The sequence below is a fragment of the Eleutherodactylus coqui genome, chromosome 11 (assembly GCF_035609145.1).
Source record: "Eleutherodactylus coqui strain aEleCoq1 chromosome 11, aEleCoq1.hap1, whole genome shotgun sequence".
NCBI lineage: Eukaryota > Metazoa > Chordata > Amphibia > Anura > Eleutherodactylidae > Eleutherodactylus > Eleutherodactylus coqui.
The window spans coordinates 76643231-76664826 of record NC_089847.1 but is presented as its reverse complement, the minus strand read 5'-3'; the positions used below and the strand labels follow the sequence as shown (position 1 = coordinate 76664826).

At 47.3% G+C, this 21596-nt stretch overlaps 1 protein-coding gene across 2 annotated transcripts in view; it reads right to left on the bottom strand.

The window, feature by feature from the left end:
* LOC136581963 (dipeptidase 2-like) overlaps nucleotides 1–21596 on the bottom strand; it is a 154945-nt gene that overhangs the window by 73790 nt on the left and 59559 nt on the right. For both annotated transcript variants that reach the window (XM_066582678.1, XM_066582679.1), the window contains one exon: nucleotides 12429–12555. In XM_066582678.1, the coding sequence (XP_066438775.1) occupies nucleotides 12429–12555 (127 nt within the window). The remainder of the gene's footprint in view (nucleotides 1–12428; nucleotides 12556–21596) is intronic.

Sequence of the window (21596 nt, the reverse complement as noted above, 5' to 3'; positions counted from 1 at the left end):
ATTTGTATTTGACCCCTTGGGACATAGTTCTTTGTAGGCTTGCTCCTGTTAGAACTATCACCTATGTAGGAATTTTTGAATTACCATGTGGCAACCTCACCCAATACACAGTGAAACACACCGATAAAAAATAGGACAGAAGGCCAGTGGATTCATTTGACCTTCCAGCCCTAATAAATATGTTTGTACAGGTACACAAGCATACAAACTTGACATTTTAGCTATAGAAGGGAAAAAACTCCTGTATATAAATCCAGATAAATATCCATAAATTTGGATTGGGTAGCAAGCCCTCATACATTTCTATGCACTTGTTTGCCGTATTGTGCAAAGGAGAATGTACATCTAGTTCTTATGTCTAAAAACGTGGTCTGAGGTAACCCGGGTAGATATCTATGAATCCAGAGTACATATGAGGATCTAGATATATGCTTAGTATTTTCACCCTTTTTTAACCCCTTAGGGACATGGCGTATTTTGAGCCATGTCCCTAAGGGGACGATTTTTGGTGGATTTTCATCTCCATTTTTCAAAAGCCATAAATTTGTTTTTCCATTGACGCGGCCGTATAAGGGCTTGTTTTTTGGGTTGCGAACTGTAGTTTTTATTGGTACCATTTTTGGGTACATTGACTATATTGTAAAACTTTTATAATTTTTTTTTGGATAGCAGGGAGAGAACACATCAATTCTGCCATAGATTTTTTTTTACAGAGTTAATCATGAGGCATAAATGACACAATACATTTTTTTTGCTATGATTACAAAGATACCAAAATTCTTATTTTTTTTTTTAAGTTATTCCATTTTTCCCGCAATAAAAAACCCTTTATTTGGAAATCATTTTTTTTTACTAAATTGTTGCATTCAAAGCCCTATAACTTTTTTATTTTTCTATTGACGGAGCTCTGTGAGGACTTATTTTTTGCAAGACAAGCTGTACTTTTTATCGGTACCATTTTGGGCTTTTTTGATCACTTTTATTGCATTTTTGGGAGGCAAAATGCTAAAAATTAGCGTTTTTTAGGGGGGTTTTTAAACACTTTTTGCCAAACATGATAAAAAAAGCCAGTTCGACTTATCGTACACGTCATTACACATACGATGATGCCAAATATGTGGGATTTTAATTTTTCTTTAATTTTTATGCCAATATGAGAAAGCACAACAATAGGGGGGTTTTAACACTTTTTTTTTTTTTGTTTTAAATTTCTCTTTTCTGTACATAGAGATGAGCGAGCATGCTCGGTAAAGGCAGATACTCGAGCGAGCATCGCTCTTCTTGAGTATCTGCATACTCGTCTGAGCAAATGCGGGAGGGAGCAGGGGAGAGAGAGATAGTTCTCTCTCCCATCGCCCCCCGCGCATTTGCTTGGACGCAGGGGCGTATCTACAGGCTTGTGGGCCCGGGTGCAAGAGTTCAGTTTGGGCCCTCCCCCCACTCCACAGCTTCCCCCCCCCCTCCACCATAATAATAGGGAAAAAGCTTACAAATATAAACTTATTTTATTTTCATTAAGGGTGCGTTCACACAAGCGTGTTTTTGTGTGTACTTAGGTGCGTACATACATTCGCACCTAGGTACAAGCAAAAACACGCGTTAACACAGCTGCGTGCTTGTTGTCAATGGAGCCGTGGCTGCTGCCGGCAGCGCCATTGAAAACAATGCTCTGCAGGCCCCCTGCTTTCTTTTTCAGGGAAGGGCTTTACATATAAGCCCTTCCCTGAAAAAGAAGCATTTTAGTGCAAAACAAAAAAAACAACAACATTTACCCCTCCACAGCTGCTGTGACCCCCGCGGGCATGAAGAACACATCTGTTTCCTTCACCCCCGCTAGTTAAAAGAATTCCCTGCTGCTACATCTGCCCCATCTGCGGCAAAAATGTTAAAAAAACAATACTCACCTCCCTTCAGCTGCTGGAGCTCAGCCGCGACTTCTGGCGCTGTCCCCGACTCTGTAGTTCTGATCTATCAGCAGCCGGGGATTTAAAATCCCCGGCTGCTGGTAGCTCTGATTGTGGTTGGCTGAAGTGCTTCATAGCCAGCCTCCCGCTGCAGCCAGCCTCCCCCTGCTGTTAACCCCTTCCCTGCCGCAATCTATATAGATCGTAGAGAGCCCGGCCTGTTGCCATGGCGTCTTGTGTTGCCAGTGCCTGGGATCGCTGTATAAGCAATAAGGCATGGCAGGACAGAAGTCCTGCCATGCCTTATCACATCGATCATCAGTGCAGTGCTTTAAGTCCCTCAGAGGGACACAGATGGTGTAAAAAAAAGCTAATAAAAATGTGCAAAAAAAAAAAGGAAAAAAAAGTGAAAACTTTTTTTGTGCTTTTTCTCATATTAGCATAAAAAAGGTAAAAAAAATTAAAAGCCCCACATATTTGGTATTGACGTGTCTGTAACGACATGTATAAAAAGTTGAACATGCTGGGGGCGTGGCTTGCCGAGCAGCGGGAAAGTCGCAGGAACCAGGGCTCCTCTGCAGATTTCTACTTCTGGGCACCTACCAGCGAGGCGATCCAAGGGAGAGACCCGGGAAGCAGACAGCAAGCTCCCTAGTGACCGGAGGAGCGGTTTGAGCCGTCCCAGGACCCAATCGGCCGCGGAGTGCGGTGCGGCCTGGAGGCCCTGAAGAAGCCGCGGGCTGAAGTACCGGGGCCGCGTCAGCCGGAAGTGAGCGCCGGGAGAATCGGAGGCAGAAGCGGCTGAGGAGGAGAGAAAGGGAGCCCCTGCGGCAGCAGAAGAGGACCCCCCGGGGCACGGAAACACAGCGGACAGGCAGCGGCCGGCGATCCCAGCACAAGGGGAGGTAGGACGCTGTGGAGAGGGGGGAGGACAAGGCCCGCTCAGCTGCGGCAGCCGGGGAAAAAGGAGGGGGCCCGCGATGGAGGGACATAGTCCCCGCAAGACCCAGACCCCCCTGCACCCCCTTCCAGGCAGTCATATAAGCCTGGGGGACATATAAAGGACGCTGAGGCCTTCAGGGTTTAGGCCCTGCATAGGCTAACACCCGCAGCCATGAGAGCCCTGAGTGAAGGGGTGCTGAGAATTTCCCCTCAACCCCCCCTGTGAAAGAGCAACGAGGCCCCTAAGTGTGTTGAGAAGGGGGACCCACAGTCAATTATAAGGAGAATACCTCCCCATCTTACTGCCAAGTGATCTGCGGCTGAATAACTACACAGCCAGACTGCTATACAGAAACTGTCAGCAACTCCCAAAGATAGTCCCTGTGCCAAAGGGTACTGACGAGAAAACACTATATAGCCTCCTCAGCAGTACAAAATAGCCTTGGCAGCAAGTCCCAGCCTCCGCAACACCCAAGGAAGCAATACATCGCGCGCCTCGCAGACGCAAATATCAAATTCCCGGGGCGATCCAGCGGGCTCCTCAATCCTAAATACTCTCCTCTCAGCAAATACTGATAGTTCTAAAAAGAAAGGACTCTTATCAGGCAAAGCCACACTTAACAAATCTTCGAAACTCCACAGGAGCGCTACCTAAGGCACTCGAGATGGAATAGCAGGACCCTATGTTCTAACTCCACCCGCCACATGAGGCTCCATAGCGACACATAACAAGACCACTCGACATCAATGAGCTCCTAAAGGAACTTTTAACAAACAACTACGCCTTCCAACGCCTCCATAAAATCGCCACCTGGGGGGACACTATACAACAAATAGCGACTAATCCACAGCGCATATCCAAGCATTAACTATACAGGATGGTTAAGCGACGTATTAAAGCAACGGCCCCCAGGAGACTCTCAGAGTACTTCCCGCCTGGCACACAGAGCAACAAAAACAAACCCGCCACATCTCATTCAAACATCCCCGTAACCGAAGAAATACCCAACACCCAACGCCCTGCGGCTCTGTCTCCCTACTCCTCCACAGGATCTCTCTCGCCTAGCCTAGCCAATCCCAACACCTCCCCTGGAAGCGGAGGGAAAAGGAACGTTCAGGACCTTCCACCAGCCTCTCCCTCTCCAAAAGGACCAGCAGCAAAAAAGAGCCAAAATAACAATCCACAAGAAACTCCCCCGCAGACAGAGCCTATCAACAGCCTCCAAGCTTATCCCGACTCTGAAAGTCCCTTAACTATAAACGCTCTGAAGAATATTCTAATCTCGCTGCAAAAGGACATTTCCAAAGATATACAGAACCTATTCGGTCAATTACAATCTAACATCGACCACCTAGCTACCAGAACTGACCACCTTGAATGGAAAATGGGAGAATTTACCAAAGCCCACAACGAGTTGGTAGATGCGCAGGGTAGTATGGAAGAAGAAGTCGCATATTTGAGAGAGGTCATAGATTTGGAAGACCGATCTAGAAGAAACAATCTCAAATTTAGGGGAGTTCCGGAGAATGTGTCCCCCCCTGACATTCCACAATATATACTCAAATTACTCCAAACGCTCCTCCCGGACCTTCCCGAGATCGAGTATGCAATCGACAGAGCCCACAGAATTCCAAAAGCACGCTCTGTCCCTGAGTCAGCCCCCAGGGACATCTTAGCAAGAATACACTTCCATAAGATAAAAGAGGAAGTCTTGGCAGTTGGAAGGCGTAGAGGCACACTACCGGCTCCATATGAAGACATACAAATCTTCCCAGATCTTTCAGCCGCCACTCTGCAGTCTCGGAGAAAGTTTGCGGAGGTTACAGCAGCATTACGAGAGGCGCACATCAAATACAGATGGGGATTCCCAACCAAGCTACTGATTTCAAAAGACGGAACTATCCAGGTTGCCACCTCGCCAGAAGAAGGCGTCTCGTTCCTGAAACAATGGGGGATCCCTATCCTTCAGAAGCCCCTGAGGACGGCGGTAGAATCTCCTACGAGAATCGAACAAGACTGGAGAACAGCAGATAAGCATGGCAGACACGCATAAATTGATGTTGTAAAGGGTCTTAAACCCATCGCTATATTTCTCCCTTACGGAGCCTAAAGTGGATGGTTAGAAATGCCACCCCTCCCTAAGGTTTATTCATCCAGTACAGATAGGCGCTGGGTGAACAATATTTTGATTCTGTTAATTGTTGATGATGTTTTTTTTCCTTATGTCAAACATAGTTATAAAAGGTTCAGAAGGAGGCCGCTTCCCTACCCCCCCATCATACTTAATATGAAAAAACTCAACGACTCCCCAACGTATAAACCACCTACCAGTTATGCCCATTAATATCACATCCCTAAATGTAAAAGGCCTGAACAGCCCCTATAAACGTAGCATGCTTTGGAGACAGGCCCTCAAGTCCCACTCAGACATCTTCCTCGCCCAAGAGACACACTTCCTAAGAGATAAACATCCCCCCTGCAACCACCCTAGATTTCCAAACATTTTTCTGGCATCAAACGAAGGGAAAAAAAAGAAAGGCGTCATGATAGCCATTAGCCGGAACGTTACATTTTCCCAAAAAAACGTATACGTAGACCCAGGCGGATGATTTCTAATATTAGTCTGCGTAATTAACGCCACCACATACACTCTAGTAAATGTCTACCTCCCATTTAAAAGGCAGGCCAAATTCTTCAAACATGTTCTTTCCGAAGTGGCAAAAATTCGAGAGGGGAGTTTGGTGATCGGAGGAGATTTAAACTCAGTGATGGACCCTACTTTGGACTCCACCGCGAGCGGCAGGGGCATGTCACCCATTGTCCCAATCACACACTCAGAAGGATTATACGACGTGTGGAGGTGCATGCATGGGTCGGAGAGGGACTACACGTTTCTCTCTGCGCCGCATGCATCTTATTCTAGGATAGATGTGTTCCTGCTGCCGCGGGTGGGCCTAGAGGGGGTTCTGCAGGCGGATATAGGAACAATATCATGGTCTGACCACGCCCCCATATCCTTAACGCTCCAAGAGAAATTTAACTACTCCCCATCATTCCCATGGAGATTGAATGAGTACACTTTAAACCATCCTGAGCACGAACTACCTCTTAAAGAGGAACTAGAAGGATTTTTTGCAAACAATATAGGGTCAGTTCCGAACATCTCCACAGTATGGAATACGCACAAAGCCTACATGAGAGGCATATTTATTAAACTTGGAGCAAGAGCCAAAAAGAAGAGAGAAGAGGAATTTAACCTCCTAATGGGCAAAATTAAATCTCTAGAAGCGTTAAATAAAAATAAACCTACCCCACAAAGGACAACGGATCTGTTTAACCTTCGGGCGAAGCTACAAAACCTGTTGGTTTCTAAACATGACATCGCGTTTCAAAAACTCAGAATGCAATTCTATGCGCACGACAATAGGACGGGGGCCTTATTAGCAAAGCAGCTCAAAGATCTTAGAACTAAAGAGAGGATTGGATACCTCCTCGACCCACAGGGCAGCAAAATCTTCCATCCCCAAAAAATGGCGAACGCATTTGCTGCATATTATTCCTCCTTATATAACTTAAAAAATAACCAAAACATATATCATCCCCAAAAGGAAGAAATCCAAAGCTTCCTACAAAGTGTGAACCTCCCCCGCCTGTCTCCCGAGCAAATAGAAAATCTCTCTTCTCCGATCTCCTCTCGGGAAGTAGAGGACGCAATTAAAATACTTAAACCTCACAAAACCCCAGGCCCGGATGGATTTTCAAATGGTTATTATAAAAAATTCGCTACGCTCTTGGCCCCGCATCTGGCGTCTGTGTTCAACGGGGCGATGGAAAACGGCTCCTTCCCACCCGAGATGTTAGAAGCTCTGATAGTTACAATCCCCAAACCAGGGAAGGAGAATACAGCCCCAGCCAATTTCCGACCTATCTCCCTGTTGAACACAGATGTGAAAATTTACGCGAAAATTCTTAGTATGAGACTGTTCACAATCCTTCCGGTATTAGTAGCAACAGACCAAGTGGGATTTGTCCCCCAAAGACAGGCGCCGGATGGCACCCGTCGCTTTCTAGACCTGGTCAGGGTGGCCGAAAGGAACAGAACACCTGCTATGCTCTTAGCACTAGATGCTGAGAAAGCATTCGACCGAATCCATTGGGGATTCCTGGAAGCCACCCTGGAGAGGTTTGGATTTTCAGGGCATATCAAGACAGCAATTATGTCACTGTACTCCGCCCCGTCAGCAAGGGTATTCGCCTCGGGATGCCTTTCCTCTCCATTTGCCATCTCTAATGGTACAAGACAGGGGTGCCCCCTTTCCCCCCTAATATTTGCCTTGGTAATGGAACCACTGGCTGAAAAATTTAGGACTAATCCAAACGTTCAAGGGATCAAAGTAGCATCACAAGAGCATAAGATTGGTTTATATGCAGACGACGTCATTTTAGCCATTACTAACCCAACCTCTTCTCTGCCACATGTCCAGTCCACTTTAGCCCAATTTGGAGAAGTCTCGTATTATAAAATCAACAACACAAAATCCCAAATGTTAAATTTAGGCCTGGATTCCAAGACGACCCAAAGCATTACGGAAGCATTCCCTTTCACCTGGTGCAGCAGTTCCATGCCTTATCTGGGCATCAACATAGCATACCCCAGCTCCCTCACTTTCTCCAAAAACTATCTTCCACTTCTTACCAGTATCCCCAAGATTCTAAGTAAGTTTCGTAAACCCTTCATCTCCTGGGCAGGTAGAATAGCGGCAGTCAAAATGATGATACTACCCCGAATCCTATATGTTTTCAGAACAGTACCAATCCCAATTCCGTCCCAATTCATAACCAAACTCCAAGCCTTGATTAACCAATTCATTTGGGGAGGATCCCACGCCAGGATAAAATTCGCCACTATAGCAAAACCATACGAACTGGGAGGTATGAGAGCACCAGATATTAAGCGATACTTCGCAGCCACTATACTAGATCAAATTAAACACTGGTGGGTCACCTCATCCCCCAAAAAATGGGTGAGCATAGAAAAAGCAACATTGGGAGCCCCCCTGATCTCCCTCCTTGGAGTTAGCCCCCCCCCTGCTGCCGACTCGTAGCCTACCAAGTCTTCTGGTATCGGTGCAGATTTGGAAACAACTAGTGGCATCCAACGCGGAAAAGGTCTCGGTCATATCCCTCCCCTTGAGATTCCTATCCTCTGTACTCCCGGACTTTGAATTTGGGATCTGGGAGAGAGCTGGGGTGAAGAAAGTAGGAGATCTATGGGAAGGGGCTGATATAATGGACTTCCCTACATTAAGCAGGAAATTCAATCTCCCTAGTAAACTGGGCTTCTCACACTTAAGATTGAGATATGCACTTCAATCCCTGGATATTAGTAAACCAATATTCCCCAAAACGGCCTTTACTTTCTACTCGCTATCAACAGAGGTCTCCGGAGGCATCTCTACATTTTACGAGAGCTCGTTCTCTCAGATCTCCCAAACCAAATCAGCCCATATGACGCTATGGGAGCTCGACTTTAAACAAACATTCAGTCTGGAAGACTGGAGAAGGGCGCTTGCATGGACAAAAAAGATATCGCATGGAATTGCACACTGGGAAACATCCCAGAAGATATTTCTTCGCTGGTACCTTACCCCAGCTAGAATATCTAAGATGAACAACCTAATCCCGGAGACCTGCTGGAGAGAGTGCGGTGCGAAAGGCACATATTTTCACATGTGGTGGCTTTGTCCAGTCATAAGATCGTTTTGGAACACAGTGTTCAACTTCATTCACTCAGTCACCCACCAATATGTAGTCCCCGACCCGTCCCTGGCCCTTTGTTTTCTGAACACAAAGAATCTATCCCCCTTCTACGCGGCGCTCACCTCACACATTCTCCTAGCGTCACGTATGGCAATTGCCAAACACTGGAAAGCAAAGGAAGCCCCCTCTGTACTGGAAGTAAGGAACTTAGTAAACCACACATTTCATTTAGAGGAGGCATACTCACGAAGATTTGCTTCCGGGGGCCCACGAATGACCTTTTGGGCAACCTGGATAGACTATATGGTCAATAATCCCTAAGGACAGGAAAAGGCAATGCCACCTCCCTTAACTGCTAAACCCAAATGAGGCGGACCTGCTGACCCTCCACATGTTATAGCTTCCCCTCCATGGACCGAAATCCCCCCCCCGCCCTACCCAAACCCTGGAAACATACGGTAGAATGGTAAATTCGATAGATTTTAGGACTCAAATAATTCAACAGTCTCGATCAGAAGTGTACCTCCTTTATTTCATGTTATTTTACTTCATGTTATTTCATCCTACTTTATTTTGTTCCTTTTCAATAGGTTATATATATATGCTCTAGTCTGCGCTGTAGTCCCGGTATAATTTGGATATTGCCACAGTATTACTACATTTCAATATGTTAACAATGAAACGGGTTTCTCTGTTTTTTCTGTCTTTTTCTTCTCTTTGTTTTTTCTTTTTTTTTTTTTTTTTGGAATTGTAATGGAAAATTGTTAATAAAAAGGTAATTATTAAAAAAAAAAAAAGTTGAACATGCTTTTTATTTTATATGGCAAAAAGTGTAAAAAAAATGCTAAAAAACAGAGGCAAAATGCTAATTTTTAGCATTTTGCCTTCCAAAAAATGCAATAAAAGTGATCAAAAAAGCCATAAATACCCCAAAATGGTACCAATAAAAGCTACAGCTCGTCTCACAAAAAATAAGCCCTCATAGAGCTCCGTACATAAAAAAGTAAAAAAGTTACAGGACTTTGAATGCAGCGATATAGAAAAAAAAAGATTTCCAAAAAAAAGGGTTTTTATTGCAGAAAAGTAGAAAAACCTAGAAACAAATATTAGAATTTTGGTATCGTTGTAACCGTACCGACCCGCAGAAAAAATGTATTATGTAATTTATGCTGCATGATTAACGCTGTAAAAAAAAAACAAAAAAAACTATGGCAGAATTAATGCGTTTTCTCTCTCTCTTATCATAAAAAAAAAAATAATAAAAGTTTTACAATTAAGTCTATGTTCCCAAAAATGGTACCAATAAAAACTACAGCTCGCCACGCAAAAAACAAGCCCTTATACGGCCGCGTCGACGGAAAATTAAAAGTTATGGCTTTTGAAAAATGGAGATAAAAATCTGCTAAAAATCGTTGCTTCCTTAAGCCCAAAATAGGCCACGTCCTTAAAGGGTTAAAAAATACAACTTGTTCTGCAAAAGCAAGCCCTCATACGGCCATGTTGACGGAAAAATGTAAAAGTCATGGTTTTTGGATTACGACGATGAAAAGAACTGAAAAAGTTAGTCAATAAGACGCAAAGAGGCTTTGGTACTAAGGCCGCATGCAGACGGGCGGAAATTCCGCAGCGGGGTTTCCTGTGGAATTTCCGCCCCTGGAAGCTGCCATAGGATTGCGTTAACCAATGCAATCCTCTACAGACGGCCGCGATTTAGCCGCTCGAAATGTCGCGTGGCAAACAAATCGCGGCATGCTCTATTTCTGTGCCGCACTCACCGGCCGCCGGCTCCGCTCTGCGCATGCGCTGGCAGCCGCCACATGAAAGAGTCGGGGCCGCGGGAGCAGGTGAGTGACGCGCTGCTCTCTGCAGGCGCTCGGGTCGGGTCCCGCTGCGAGAATTCTTGCAGCCGGATCTGACCCCGCCGTCTGCAGGCAGCCTAAGGGGTTAAATTGACTGGCTCCAGCTTCCCCTGACAATAAACATTAATAGTGGTGGGTTTCTGAAGGTGGAAAAGAAATCTTCAGCTGATTAATGGGTCCGTTTCAATTTAAAAGGGGTCCAGGACAAAGTTATATAAAATTGTATGACTTTTTATGCATTATATATATAATTATCTGAAAAAAAGAATTGTACACAGTTGTCCCCTTCCCTTCTCCACTAGCCCACTCTGTCCAATAGCAGCATTCAGGTAGCAGAGCAGCAGAACTTTAACCCTTGCTGCCCCTCAGTCCAAAAGCTCTCCCCACTAAGCAAATGATCCACCTAAAAGCACACATACCAGAATGAATTGCAGTTTGTGACCCCTGTCACTTCTCAGCAGCAGCAGGGCACATACGGAGCCAACGTGCACTGTGTTAGCAGGGGGATGACGACATCATCCTGTTACACAGTGCTGTGACGTGCATCCCCCCCTCCCCCCCCTTTCCCCCCGTGGCCCCTTCTTCTCCGCACCCCTCCCCGGCTTCCTATCTGGCTCATCCTGTCGGCAGGACTGCACGGCTGACAGCGCGGCATGAATGTATGTTTGTTAATGGTGGGAGAGTGACCTCTGGGCCCCCTTAAGCTCAAGGGCCGGCTCGCCTAGGCGACCCCAGCACCCCCTGACGCTCCGCCCATGCTTGGACGAGTATGCAGATACTCGAGAAGAGCGATGCTTGCTTGAGTATCTGCCTTTACCGAGCGTACTCGCTGATCTCTATACATTATTTTACTTTTTTTTTTACACATTTTATGTCCCTGTGGGGGACTTGCACCATACAAGCTCTGATCACTATGATAAGGCATTGTAGGATAGGACTTCTATCCTGCAATGCCTTATCACTTGTTACAGTGATCACGGGCATTAGCAATACAGGACACCGGTACCTGGTGTCCTGTTGCCATGGTAACCCGTCGGGCTCTCCGCAATTACATAGATCGTGGCATGGAAGGGATTAATAGCGGTGGTCGCTGCTTCGCTGCATCCCTGCTCTTGCAAATGAAGCCCGGCTATCAGTGACAGACGATTCCCACTGCCAGATAGCGCAAGTTCTTTTATGATCTTGCGCTATCCCTAGGGCGTAACTGTACGCCCTGTTGTGCTAAGTACCTCCCTGCCAGGACAAACAGTTACGCCCTGTGGCGGGAAGGAGTTAATTTTATAATAGTTATATTTTAAGTTCTTTTTTACTGATTTGATGTCTTCAGTGGGTTAACTTAGATGGGAGTTTCTCCTCTTGGAAAAACTGAAGCATGAGAAAAAGATATTTAATGTGTGGTGTCTCATACAACACACAGTATATGGATGGGGTGCTCCTGTACTGTGCAATGTGAGTTGTGCCGGAGATTCTCAGACGTAACTCACTGTTCATGTAGATACGGACTTCATTTGTAATGCCTGAACACTACACTGACTAAGGAAATAAGGTAGCTGTTGGATGATTACTCACTCAGTAAGGGTGGCTTTACACAAGACAACTATCGCTGGAAATAGTCACTACATCGATTTTGTTAAAGTATGAACGACTGTCTTTCATCAATCACTGTTAAAAAGCACACAAAACAACAAACGATTTACACCTGATGATGATTGATCAACCAGGCCTTGCACTCCTTCCAGACTGATCGATTTTGTGCTGTTTTTGAATTGTGCCAGTAAAGCTTCAAGAAAGTCATCCTGTTTCATGTGCCTTTTGTCCATGGGCAGACATTAGGCACACCATCTTACAGAAGTTTTACACAACGGTATCATGACAGAAATTTTCAAAATGGTTCTCTATCTGATCTATTATGTCAAAAAGTATAGAAATAATAAACTCCATTATTGTTTAATAGTAGGGTACCTGAGCTCCAACATGACCTGTTTTAAGTTTCTGTAAATTGGTCCTGGTGGTATTAATAGTCCTCAAGTTAATTTTCGATAACCTGTTTTTGTAGATCCTTCTAAGCTGAAGGGCAAGGTCATTGTGTCTGTAATGAAGAAAATAAAAATTAAGGTTTAACAGTCTATTATAACATTTTAAATGAGTCCTTTGATAAGAGGATTCTACAATGTCGGTATACAGCTGCGTTATGACTGTCATAATTCCATCTCTCTGTTCCATTTCTGGAGCAGAGAAACAGAATTAAAACAAACAATTTAACTTTTTTCCCCATTGAATTCAATGGGTTTTCAAAAAACAAAAAGAAAAAGCAATTGCAAAGCTAGCTTCCATTCTATTTTTAGCGTGATGAATATTCGCTAACGGCCTATTGAGAATACATTACTTATAATCATTGTGATAATTGTGATAATCAATGTTGCAATGTAGATCAATTGCATATAATGAATGGCTTGTGTGATATTAAGGGAATGTTGTTGATACCTACTAGAGGAAGTGTAGGAATTGATCATTAAGAACTTTATCCTTATATTTTATAATATCGACAAATATGAATTTTCCATGCGATTTTACTGCTTGTGTGGCCCATATGTAATTTTAATCAATTATGTATTATGCATCATTTAATAATTTTTTAAACTCTGGTCAGTTTTTATATAGATACTTACCCACTTACACTTTCTTACCTAGACCAAGCATTCTCAATTTTCATTTTATATACCAACCTTTTATGCGGCACAGTATCAAACGGTTTGGAAAAGTTAAGATATGAGATTCAATGCATTTATCTGGTCCAATCTGGAATTTACCTCCTCATGGAAGCTCTTTGTGACAGAATGCCCTGTCTGCACCCCCTTAAAATGGAGTCCCCCCACTACCAGGGCCTATCTAGTCTACCCTGCGTTATTCCCCTTCTTACTGGATCAGACATTCCCTGGCAGTCAGAGGATATGTCATGCTACAGCAGTGCTAGTCTTGTAATGGCATTCCTCTCATGTGCCAACTTAGCAAACTTGTTTGGGTGTGCCAGTTCAGGACTAGCCTCCATGTCACTCTTTCCTCTATCCCTCTTTTTGTCACCCAGCATAATGCCGGATTATCCACCCCTCCAATATCACAATCTTCCCCAGTGAGTGCCTGCAGTAAACTTCTTTCCATGTTGTCAATTAATCTATGTTGCACGCTATACATTTAGATTTAGGGCTCATGTCCACGGGCAAAATAAGAATTAAAATCCGCAGCGGATTTTAACTCTTCTCCTGCCCGCGGATCCGCACCCCATAGGGATGCATTGACCACCCGCGGGTAGATAAATACCCGCGGATGGTCAATAAAAGTGATTTTAAAAAAAATGGAGCATGAAAAAATCTGGACCATGCTCCATTTTCATGCGGGTCTCCCGCGGGGACGGCTCCCGCGGGCTTCTATTGAAGCCTATGGAAGCCGTCCGGATCCGCGGGACACAAAAATCAGATTTTACTCACACGCTCCGGTTCTTCTCTTCGCCGCGGCGCCATCTTCTCTCAGTCGCGGCCGGATCATTTTGCTTCGGCCCGGCGCATGCGCGGGGCACGTCACCGACGTCATTATGCACATCCGCCGAGCCGAAGAAAGAAGATCCGGCCGCGACGAGAGAAGATGACGCCGCAGCGAAGGAAGTATCCGGAGCGTGTGAGAGGTAAGTTAATTCTGATTTATTCTTATTTTCAGCGCTCATGTCCGCGGGGCAGGAGGGACCCGCTGCAGATTCTACATGGAGAATCCGTAGCGGGCCTGATTTTCTCCGTGGACATGAGGCCTTAGGATCTGGGCTTCCAAACACTCAACATGCTCACATCTCATACAGCAGTATGCACCCTCAAATGGCTGTTCAAGGACTGCAGAGATGGTTGTACACTGGACAGCATTGTCAATCATGGAGCACATTCTAAATGGGGATGGTAAAGCTAGATTAGATAAAAGTAATATATGCATTTAACAATTACAATAGATAAGCAGTACATAAATACAAGTGACTTCTCTAGTCCCTGAATCTGAAAGCACCTAATCTCAAGTTACACACTTAAGAAAAAGTGTACTTTAGAATACAACCCCAAAATAAATGTCCAAGGCAGGACTGCAGAGACCATAATTTTTTTTTTTATTGAGAATTACATATATGATAAAAGATACATCATTTCTAGACCATGGAGTGAATTGCCTATACGATGTACTGCTTGCCAGACACGGGTTGCACCTTACAAAAACAGGCAAAGCATATATGTATGCATACAGTACATATACCTTTTCTATAGCTATTGGGGGTGAGCATAGGACAGGTTTAACAGCCGGTATTGTTGTATATTGTCTCCTCCATAAGAATGAATGGAGACAAGATGCACGCCCACAACCAAAGCCCCCCACTGGATTGGCTGGGCTGGAGAATGGGTGGGCATAATCTCCCTTGCCGGCTGCTGTCAATCACCTTTTCACCGTTCGGCCTTGTTCGCTTGACGGCTCAAGCGGCAGAGTGACTGCGGCGGGGCCCGGAGGGCTGAAGGCAGAGCGCCGGGGTGACAGCTGAGGCGACGGAAGTCTGAAAGCGCCGAAGACTTTGTAGCACTGATAGCAGGCTGCACGGCATACCCGGTGTGCCGGAGCTGGTATGGTGGGACAGGTGGTGGGGAAAGATAGAAAATGTCAGAGGACTCTCTCCATGGCTGGGGGGGGGGGGGCTGGAGGGGAGATGATGGGCGGCAAGCTCCTAGCAGCATTGGGAATAAGTTTTGGCTGGGATGGAAGCTTAAAGATCATTTCAGTGTTACGTTTACATTTGCTGTAAATGCTTCCATGTTAATGCCGCCCCGCTCTGACATGGAAGCAGTGACATCTAACAATGCAAGCCTAACACTGAAGCTAACTTTCCATCACAGCTATGAGTAAATCCCCACGCTGCTAAGACCTTGCTGCATGCAGTCAATCACTAGCTTGTGGGCCTACAGGGGGCAAGTACAGCCCATCACTAGGTCTCCACCCATACTTAGGGTACAATTGTATCTTGTCTTCATCACAACAGCCTCCTGTATGTTTCTTCTGAGCTCATTTTTGAAAATTCACTCTATGTGCCTCCCACTGAACCTCTCATCAGTCCTAATTGCCTACTGTACAGTCATTCACAGCCATAAAAGAGTTCTGCAGCAGCGCAGACCTGGCGGCCATAGGCTGCTTTTACTTTGAAGCCACAAAGTCATTAACCCCTTAAACTGGGTCTACACAGGACGAATGTCCAGTAAATGATGCCCGACACTTGTCCTTGTGTGTCCTCGCTCCTATAATCCTGCACGGGAGCTAGTAGTGCTGGCTCGCTCACAGAGCTGCATAAATGAGACTGGTGGCATCAAAACTAACCATGTATGCTCACTTACCTAACACAAATATATACTTACACATTTCTTGCTGTAAAATCGTGGGTTGGCCACAGCTTTATTAAAATATTTTTTAAACATATATTAACCTTTAATTTAACTAACTTCACTTTCTTGTGACTAACACCTTCCCATGCTATAAACTGCAGAACCTTAACACCGCAACGGCCCCACGGGACGTTCGTAAGCCCCTGATCTTCCTTGGGCCTGTAAACCTTGCTCTAAGCCGTAGCCCGCATGGGAAGCTCCCGGCCAACGCGGTATGGGCCATACACCTACGGCGCATCCCGCCCCACCCCGCCAACCTGAGCTAATGCCATCTCTACTCCATCTTGCAGTCCAGACAAAAAGGTATCCAGTCCCACCTCGTTGAGGTGCACACCATCGTCTCTCAATGCTCCTTTCTCCTTGTCCTCAATTTCCCAGTGGCGAATTGCCACTCCTCCCAACGACTGCACAAACCTGGAAATACGCAGGTTTACCAATCTCCTCACGCGTTCAATCGCGTCCACGTCTCTGGCGCCTCTCTAGCACCTCCTGGCGACGATGTCCGACCATACTAAAATGCACTCATGAAAGCAGTCCCGGAACCGGAGCATATCTTGCTTCATGATAACCAATAGCTCACTCATCTTTGTTTTTCCGAGGTCGTTCCCCCCGGCGTGAACGACCAATATTACTCTCCGGGGGGTCCACCTGCTTATTCTCAATACGAGTTGTAAAATCCTGGGCCATTGTAGCCCTCGTATACCGATCCAATTAACGAGTGCACCGCTCAGGCCTAAATTTCTTAAAATGGGTCGAGTGGGCGCTCTTCGTTCAGCCCAATAAATGAACGAATGGCCCACAATCCAAACGTGCCACGGCTCAGGGGCTGAAATAAAATAATAAACATAGCAAAACCCCATATTGACGAACGAAAAAACGAAATCTAACCATACAAAAAAGGGGGGCCGAGCACCCACTGACAAACGATTTTTTCACTCTGCAAGTGCAAATCCCTTCACAACTCGATCTGGCCTAACGTACGATTTATACGCTTGCAATTTCCATCTCCCCAACCCCTTTAGACCCTCTTCCGACATGCCGTGTGCTTCCGCTGTCGTCGCAGCCCCGATTCTGAAGGAATGGGTTCCAAACTCCGTCGGATCCACACCCAACTTTTTTAAAGCCGACCGTAAGACCGCCGTAAATTGAAAACGTGTAAGGGGCGAACCGGACGCATGGACTAAAAACTGATCACTAGGGTAGCGCCTTTCTTTATACTGACCAACCACTTCCACTGGGCACCATTTTGCCCCCAATCGATTAATGGTTAGCCAATCACCTCTCCCGTAAACATCCATCTTTGATTTTCTTACGCATATCCGAATGGACACTTCCGTGGCAATAACGTCGTTAGACCGTAAACCCCCGGGCTTCACTTTACTTGCCGGGATCATCTCTCCGATACGCAGAGCAGCGAAAAACGCCAGCAAAAATGCCGTTCTAAATAACAACGTCTCAAACTCGTCCGAACATGTCACCTCCAAGACTTCCAATAACCTGATCAACAAGGAAAATGTAATGGGTCGCCGGGTATCCGTTTGAACTTTTTCTTTCTTCCAACCACGCACTATCTGCTGGAACACAAAATCCTTCGTAACGTCTTGTACCCCGTGCAACTTTAACAGAAAAGCCACTCCCGCTAAATGTTTTTTAGCTACTCCCACCGATAGCCGCCTCACTCGCAGGTCCGTCAACATGTCTAACGTTGCGGACCTAGCTCTATCTCCTCCAACCACCTTTCCACCGGCAAATTTTAACCACGCGGACCAGACTGTATTATAAGTTTTCCACGTTGTAACCGCCACCGATGCCTCCACCAGCCTCAGCAACTCTCCTCTGCCAGATTCCATAAGGAAGGTGGGCAACGTACCCCCTCGGCATCCGCCTGTGGGTGCCGCTCCCTGAACAGCTCCATCTGCGAACGAGAGAGTGCGTCAGCTGCTCCATTGTCACAACCTGGGACCTGTTTTGTACGTAAGTACATATTACCTTGCAAACATTTCAGCACCACATGCCTCACCAAAGCCAATACCGGAGGGGATGCCGAAGACTGTTTATTTATTGTTTCCACCACTGCTGCATTATCTGACCAAAAACAGATCCTGCGATCCCGCAACTCCGATCCCCATATTTCAATTGCCACCACCACCGGGAAAAATTCCAGCAACATGATGTTTTTTGTCCATTTCCTCTCTTTCCACGCCCTTGGCCAGGGTTACCTGCACCAATGGTTGTTAAAAATTACTCCAAAACCGCCTGACCCGGCCGCGTCCGCGAACAAGCTGATGTCAGTGCCTTCCACATCTTGCCTCGGGCATACCACCTGCCCGTTGAATGAGTGAAGAAACACTTTCCATATATGCAAATCTGCCTTTATCCCCGACGTCACTCGGACAAAATGGTGTGGTTCCCGAATCCCCACGGTTGCCAGCGATAACCTTCTGGTAAACGCCCGTCCCATAGAGATCACCTTGCACGCAAAATTCAATAAACCCAACAGGACCTGAATCTGTCGCAACGTCGCTTTTTTACAAAGTGCCACTTCCTCGACTACTTGTCGTAACCGTGCCACTTTTTCCGCCGGCAACCTGAAAACCATTTTAGCCGAATCGATCTCTATCCTCAGAAAGGTTAAACATGTCACTGGGCCCGTCGTCTTCTCTTCGGACAAGGGGACCCTCGCCAGCCGCATGAGCCTCTGAAAATTAGTCATCAGAAACCCACAAACGCCAGAACCCTCTGAACCGACGAACAAAAAATCATCCAGATAATATATTACCGATGTGATGCCTGTCTCATACTTCAACATCCATTCCAAAAAGGAACTGAACAACTCGAAAAAATAGCATGAGATGGAGCATCCCATCGGCAAGCACATGTCGACGAAAAATTGATCCTCGATTCTACATCCTAACAAGTGGAAACATTCTGGGTGAACAGGCAACAGGCGAAAAGCCGATTCTATGTCTGTTTTTGCCAGCTGGGCAAACCTGCCCGCTGACCTAACCAAACGCACTGCGCAATCAAACGAGGTATAGGCTACTGCTGCTTGTTCTTTTGAGATGCCATCATTTACCGATTCCCCGCTTGGGAATGACAAATGATGGATCAGGCGGAACTTACCAGTTTCCTTTTTGGGCACCAGGCCCAGTGGGGATACCCGTAAGTTCTCAAATGGTGGATCGTCGAACGGGCCGGCCATGCGGCCCAATTCCACTTCTTTCATAACTTTCTCTTTTACCAGTTCCAAATTATCTCTTGCCGATTTTAAGTTAGGGCATAGCGTGGTCGTTGGTTGATAAACGAACAGAATTCTAAAGCCCTCCGAGAAACCAGACTTAAGGATTTTTGCCTCCTGTTTCCTGTGGTATTTGTCTAACCACGGATCCAGGTAGCGGCTTCTCACTGGTGTTCGCAACCCCCCGCTGGCGCTGCCCACTCCTGACACCGTTCTTTGTTTACGGAAGCAGCGCACCGCCGCGTGCTGCCCGCCGCACACCGAGCATTCATGCCTAAACTTACAAGTGGCATAAAATCGGCAGTGGCCCTCGTTGTATAGCCAACAGGAGCCGTTTGGTTTTGGGGAGGCAGCGGGCGGCTGAGAGGTGCCCCCCGCGGCTCCCCCAGGAAAAGGAGTTCTCGCGGGACGTTGTGCCAAAATGAGCTGTATCCACACATCGGTTGCGTTAGAGGCCCAACTCATGTGAAGCATGCCTGATACCCGACGCCTAAAATCTTCGTCATAGCGCCACCAGGCTGAACCTCCGTGCAGCCTGTAAGCGCTGTAAATGGTGTTTAAATACACCATAATTTCCGGACCCTTTAACGGCTGGTACTGGCATGTTACGTGCACCAGAATCAGGTATGCTTGTAACCAATTCCCGAAGGTTTTCGTGATCTTAGGTTTCTTATCAGCGCTGCGCTCCGTCGTCCGCTCCTTGTCCACCATCCCGTGGTCCGCCGATAGCAAGGACCATATATCAACATAAACACCACTCTTAATTTTTTCGACCACATCGTCAGCCAAACCAACCCCCAAAGGGGCTACACCACAAAATAACGAATCCGCGTATTGCAAACCATCAGTTGGATCACCTACTGTACTCGCTGTTGAGCCAATACTACCCACAGGCGGGCCTGCACCCCCTGGAGCAACACAGGACACTAAAAGCCCTTCTTTTGGATCAATCTTGCTCAACAGCGACCGCACAACCGAAACCATATCACCTTTCTCCGCAACCTTTGCGGGATCCATCACATTTTTTAGAGCTCCATAAAACGTGGACTCACCAGCTGGACTGACCTCCGGCGTTGCCAAGGGTGGTGTCCTCGCTGTACTGCTCCCGCGGCTCCTGCTTTGAACGTTTACGGGCTGCCGACTGACCTTCTGCGTAGCCCTCCTGGCCCTTTCTGACTGCGATATGCCCGACTGCTCCAACCTGGAGCAATCCTGCGCCTGATCCCGCCACCTGCGGCGTTCCCGGTCCTTCTGGTGCAGGGATAACTGTGGGTCCGGCCGCTGTGGCTGTTGCGCCATTTGTTGAATACTTTCTTGGCCACTGCTCTCCTCCTCTCCACTTGACTCGCGCTCCCTATAACTACTGGCGCCGCGCACTATCCCTGGCTGCTCCCACTGTTTGCGTCACTCGCGGTCTTGCCTCTCTCGCCTAGCTCGCTCTCTCTGCCTGCGTCTAGCACCCTGCCCTTGCCGCTTAGAGCCGCTGCGATGAGACTGGCCTTGCTGAGGAGAGTCATATGTGCTATCTGTTGTGGGGGGATGTAGCTGGGGTTATTGTAGCAACAGCGATAAGCGCCGGATGTGACATGCTGTGACTTGTGTGTGGGCAGGCCGTACCGTTGGTGAACCGGTATTGCCATGCTCTGCGGGGGGGTGGCTGGCGAGGGGGGCCATGGAGCCGCGTATCTCTGCTGCATCCTAACACTTGTGTTCCTCCAACTAATGCCCTGCCGGTCTCCCTCCGCGCGATGTTCTGCCCCAGAGCTCAGGGACACTGGCTGTATAGATCTGCTGCCGCCGCCCCTCCCCCAGCTGCTACTGGACCCGCTGGTGTTACTCCCTGGGCTGTATGGCCGGGGGTTTTGGGGGGTCCTGTGGGCTAACCTGACCCTCGCGCTCCCGCTCTTCCCCCCTCCCTCTCTATCCTCGCGGGGGAGTCGGCCGATTGTCATCCCCTGAGGTGCTCTTGTACTCCTGCAGGCAGCGCCGCTATGCTGTACGGACGTGCGGCCTGACCGCGTGCTCCCCTGCCCCTCTTCGCTGCTGTGCCTCAGCTAACCTAGCACCGCCGTGGATGTCCTGCGCCTGACCGCGCGCCGTTGCAGGGAATCGGAGCCTGACAAGGCTGCCGAGTGCTGACCGCTTCTTTCCGGACCACCAGCCAGTGGTGACCGCGGCATCTGGGCTGCTGGAGTTCCCGCCGTACGCCTAGGTCCCGGCGCCATCTTGTCCCTAGCACTTCCGGTCCTCTTCTGGCCTGCGCTGGTCTTGCTGCTTCTCCTCCCTCCACGTTTTGCCGCCGGGCTCAGCCTTGCTGGAGGCTGTTTTCGTCGGCGCAGCCGACCCCGCACTGCCTCGGTAACGCTGGCGGCGTCTTCACCAGGTCCTGGCTGTTGTTCTTCCCGCCGTCTCCGTTACGTCCACCGCCGTCCTGCAGCT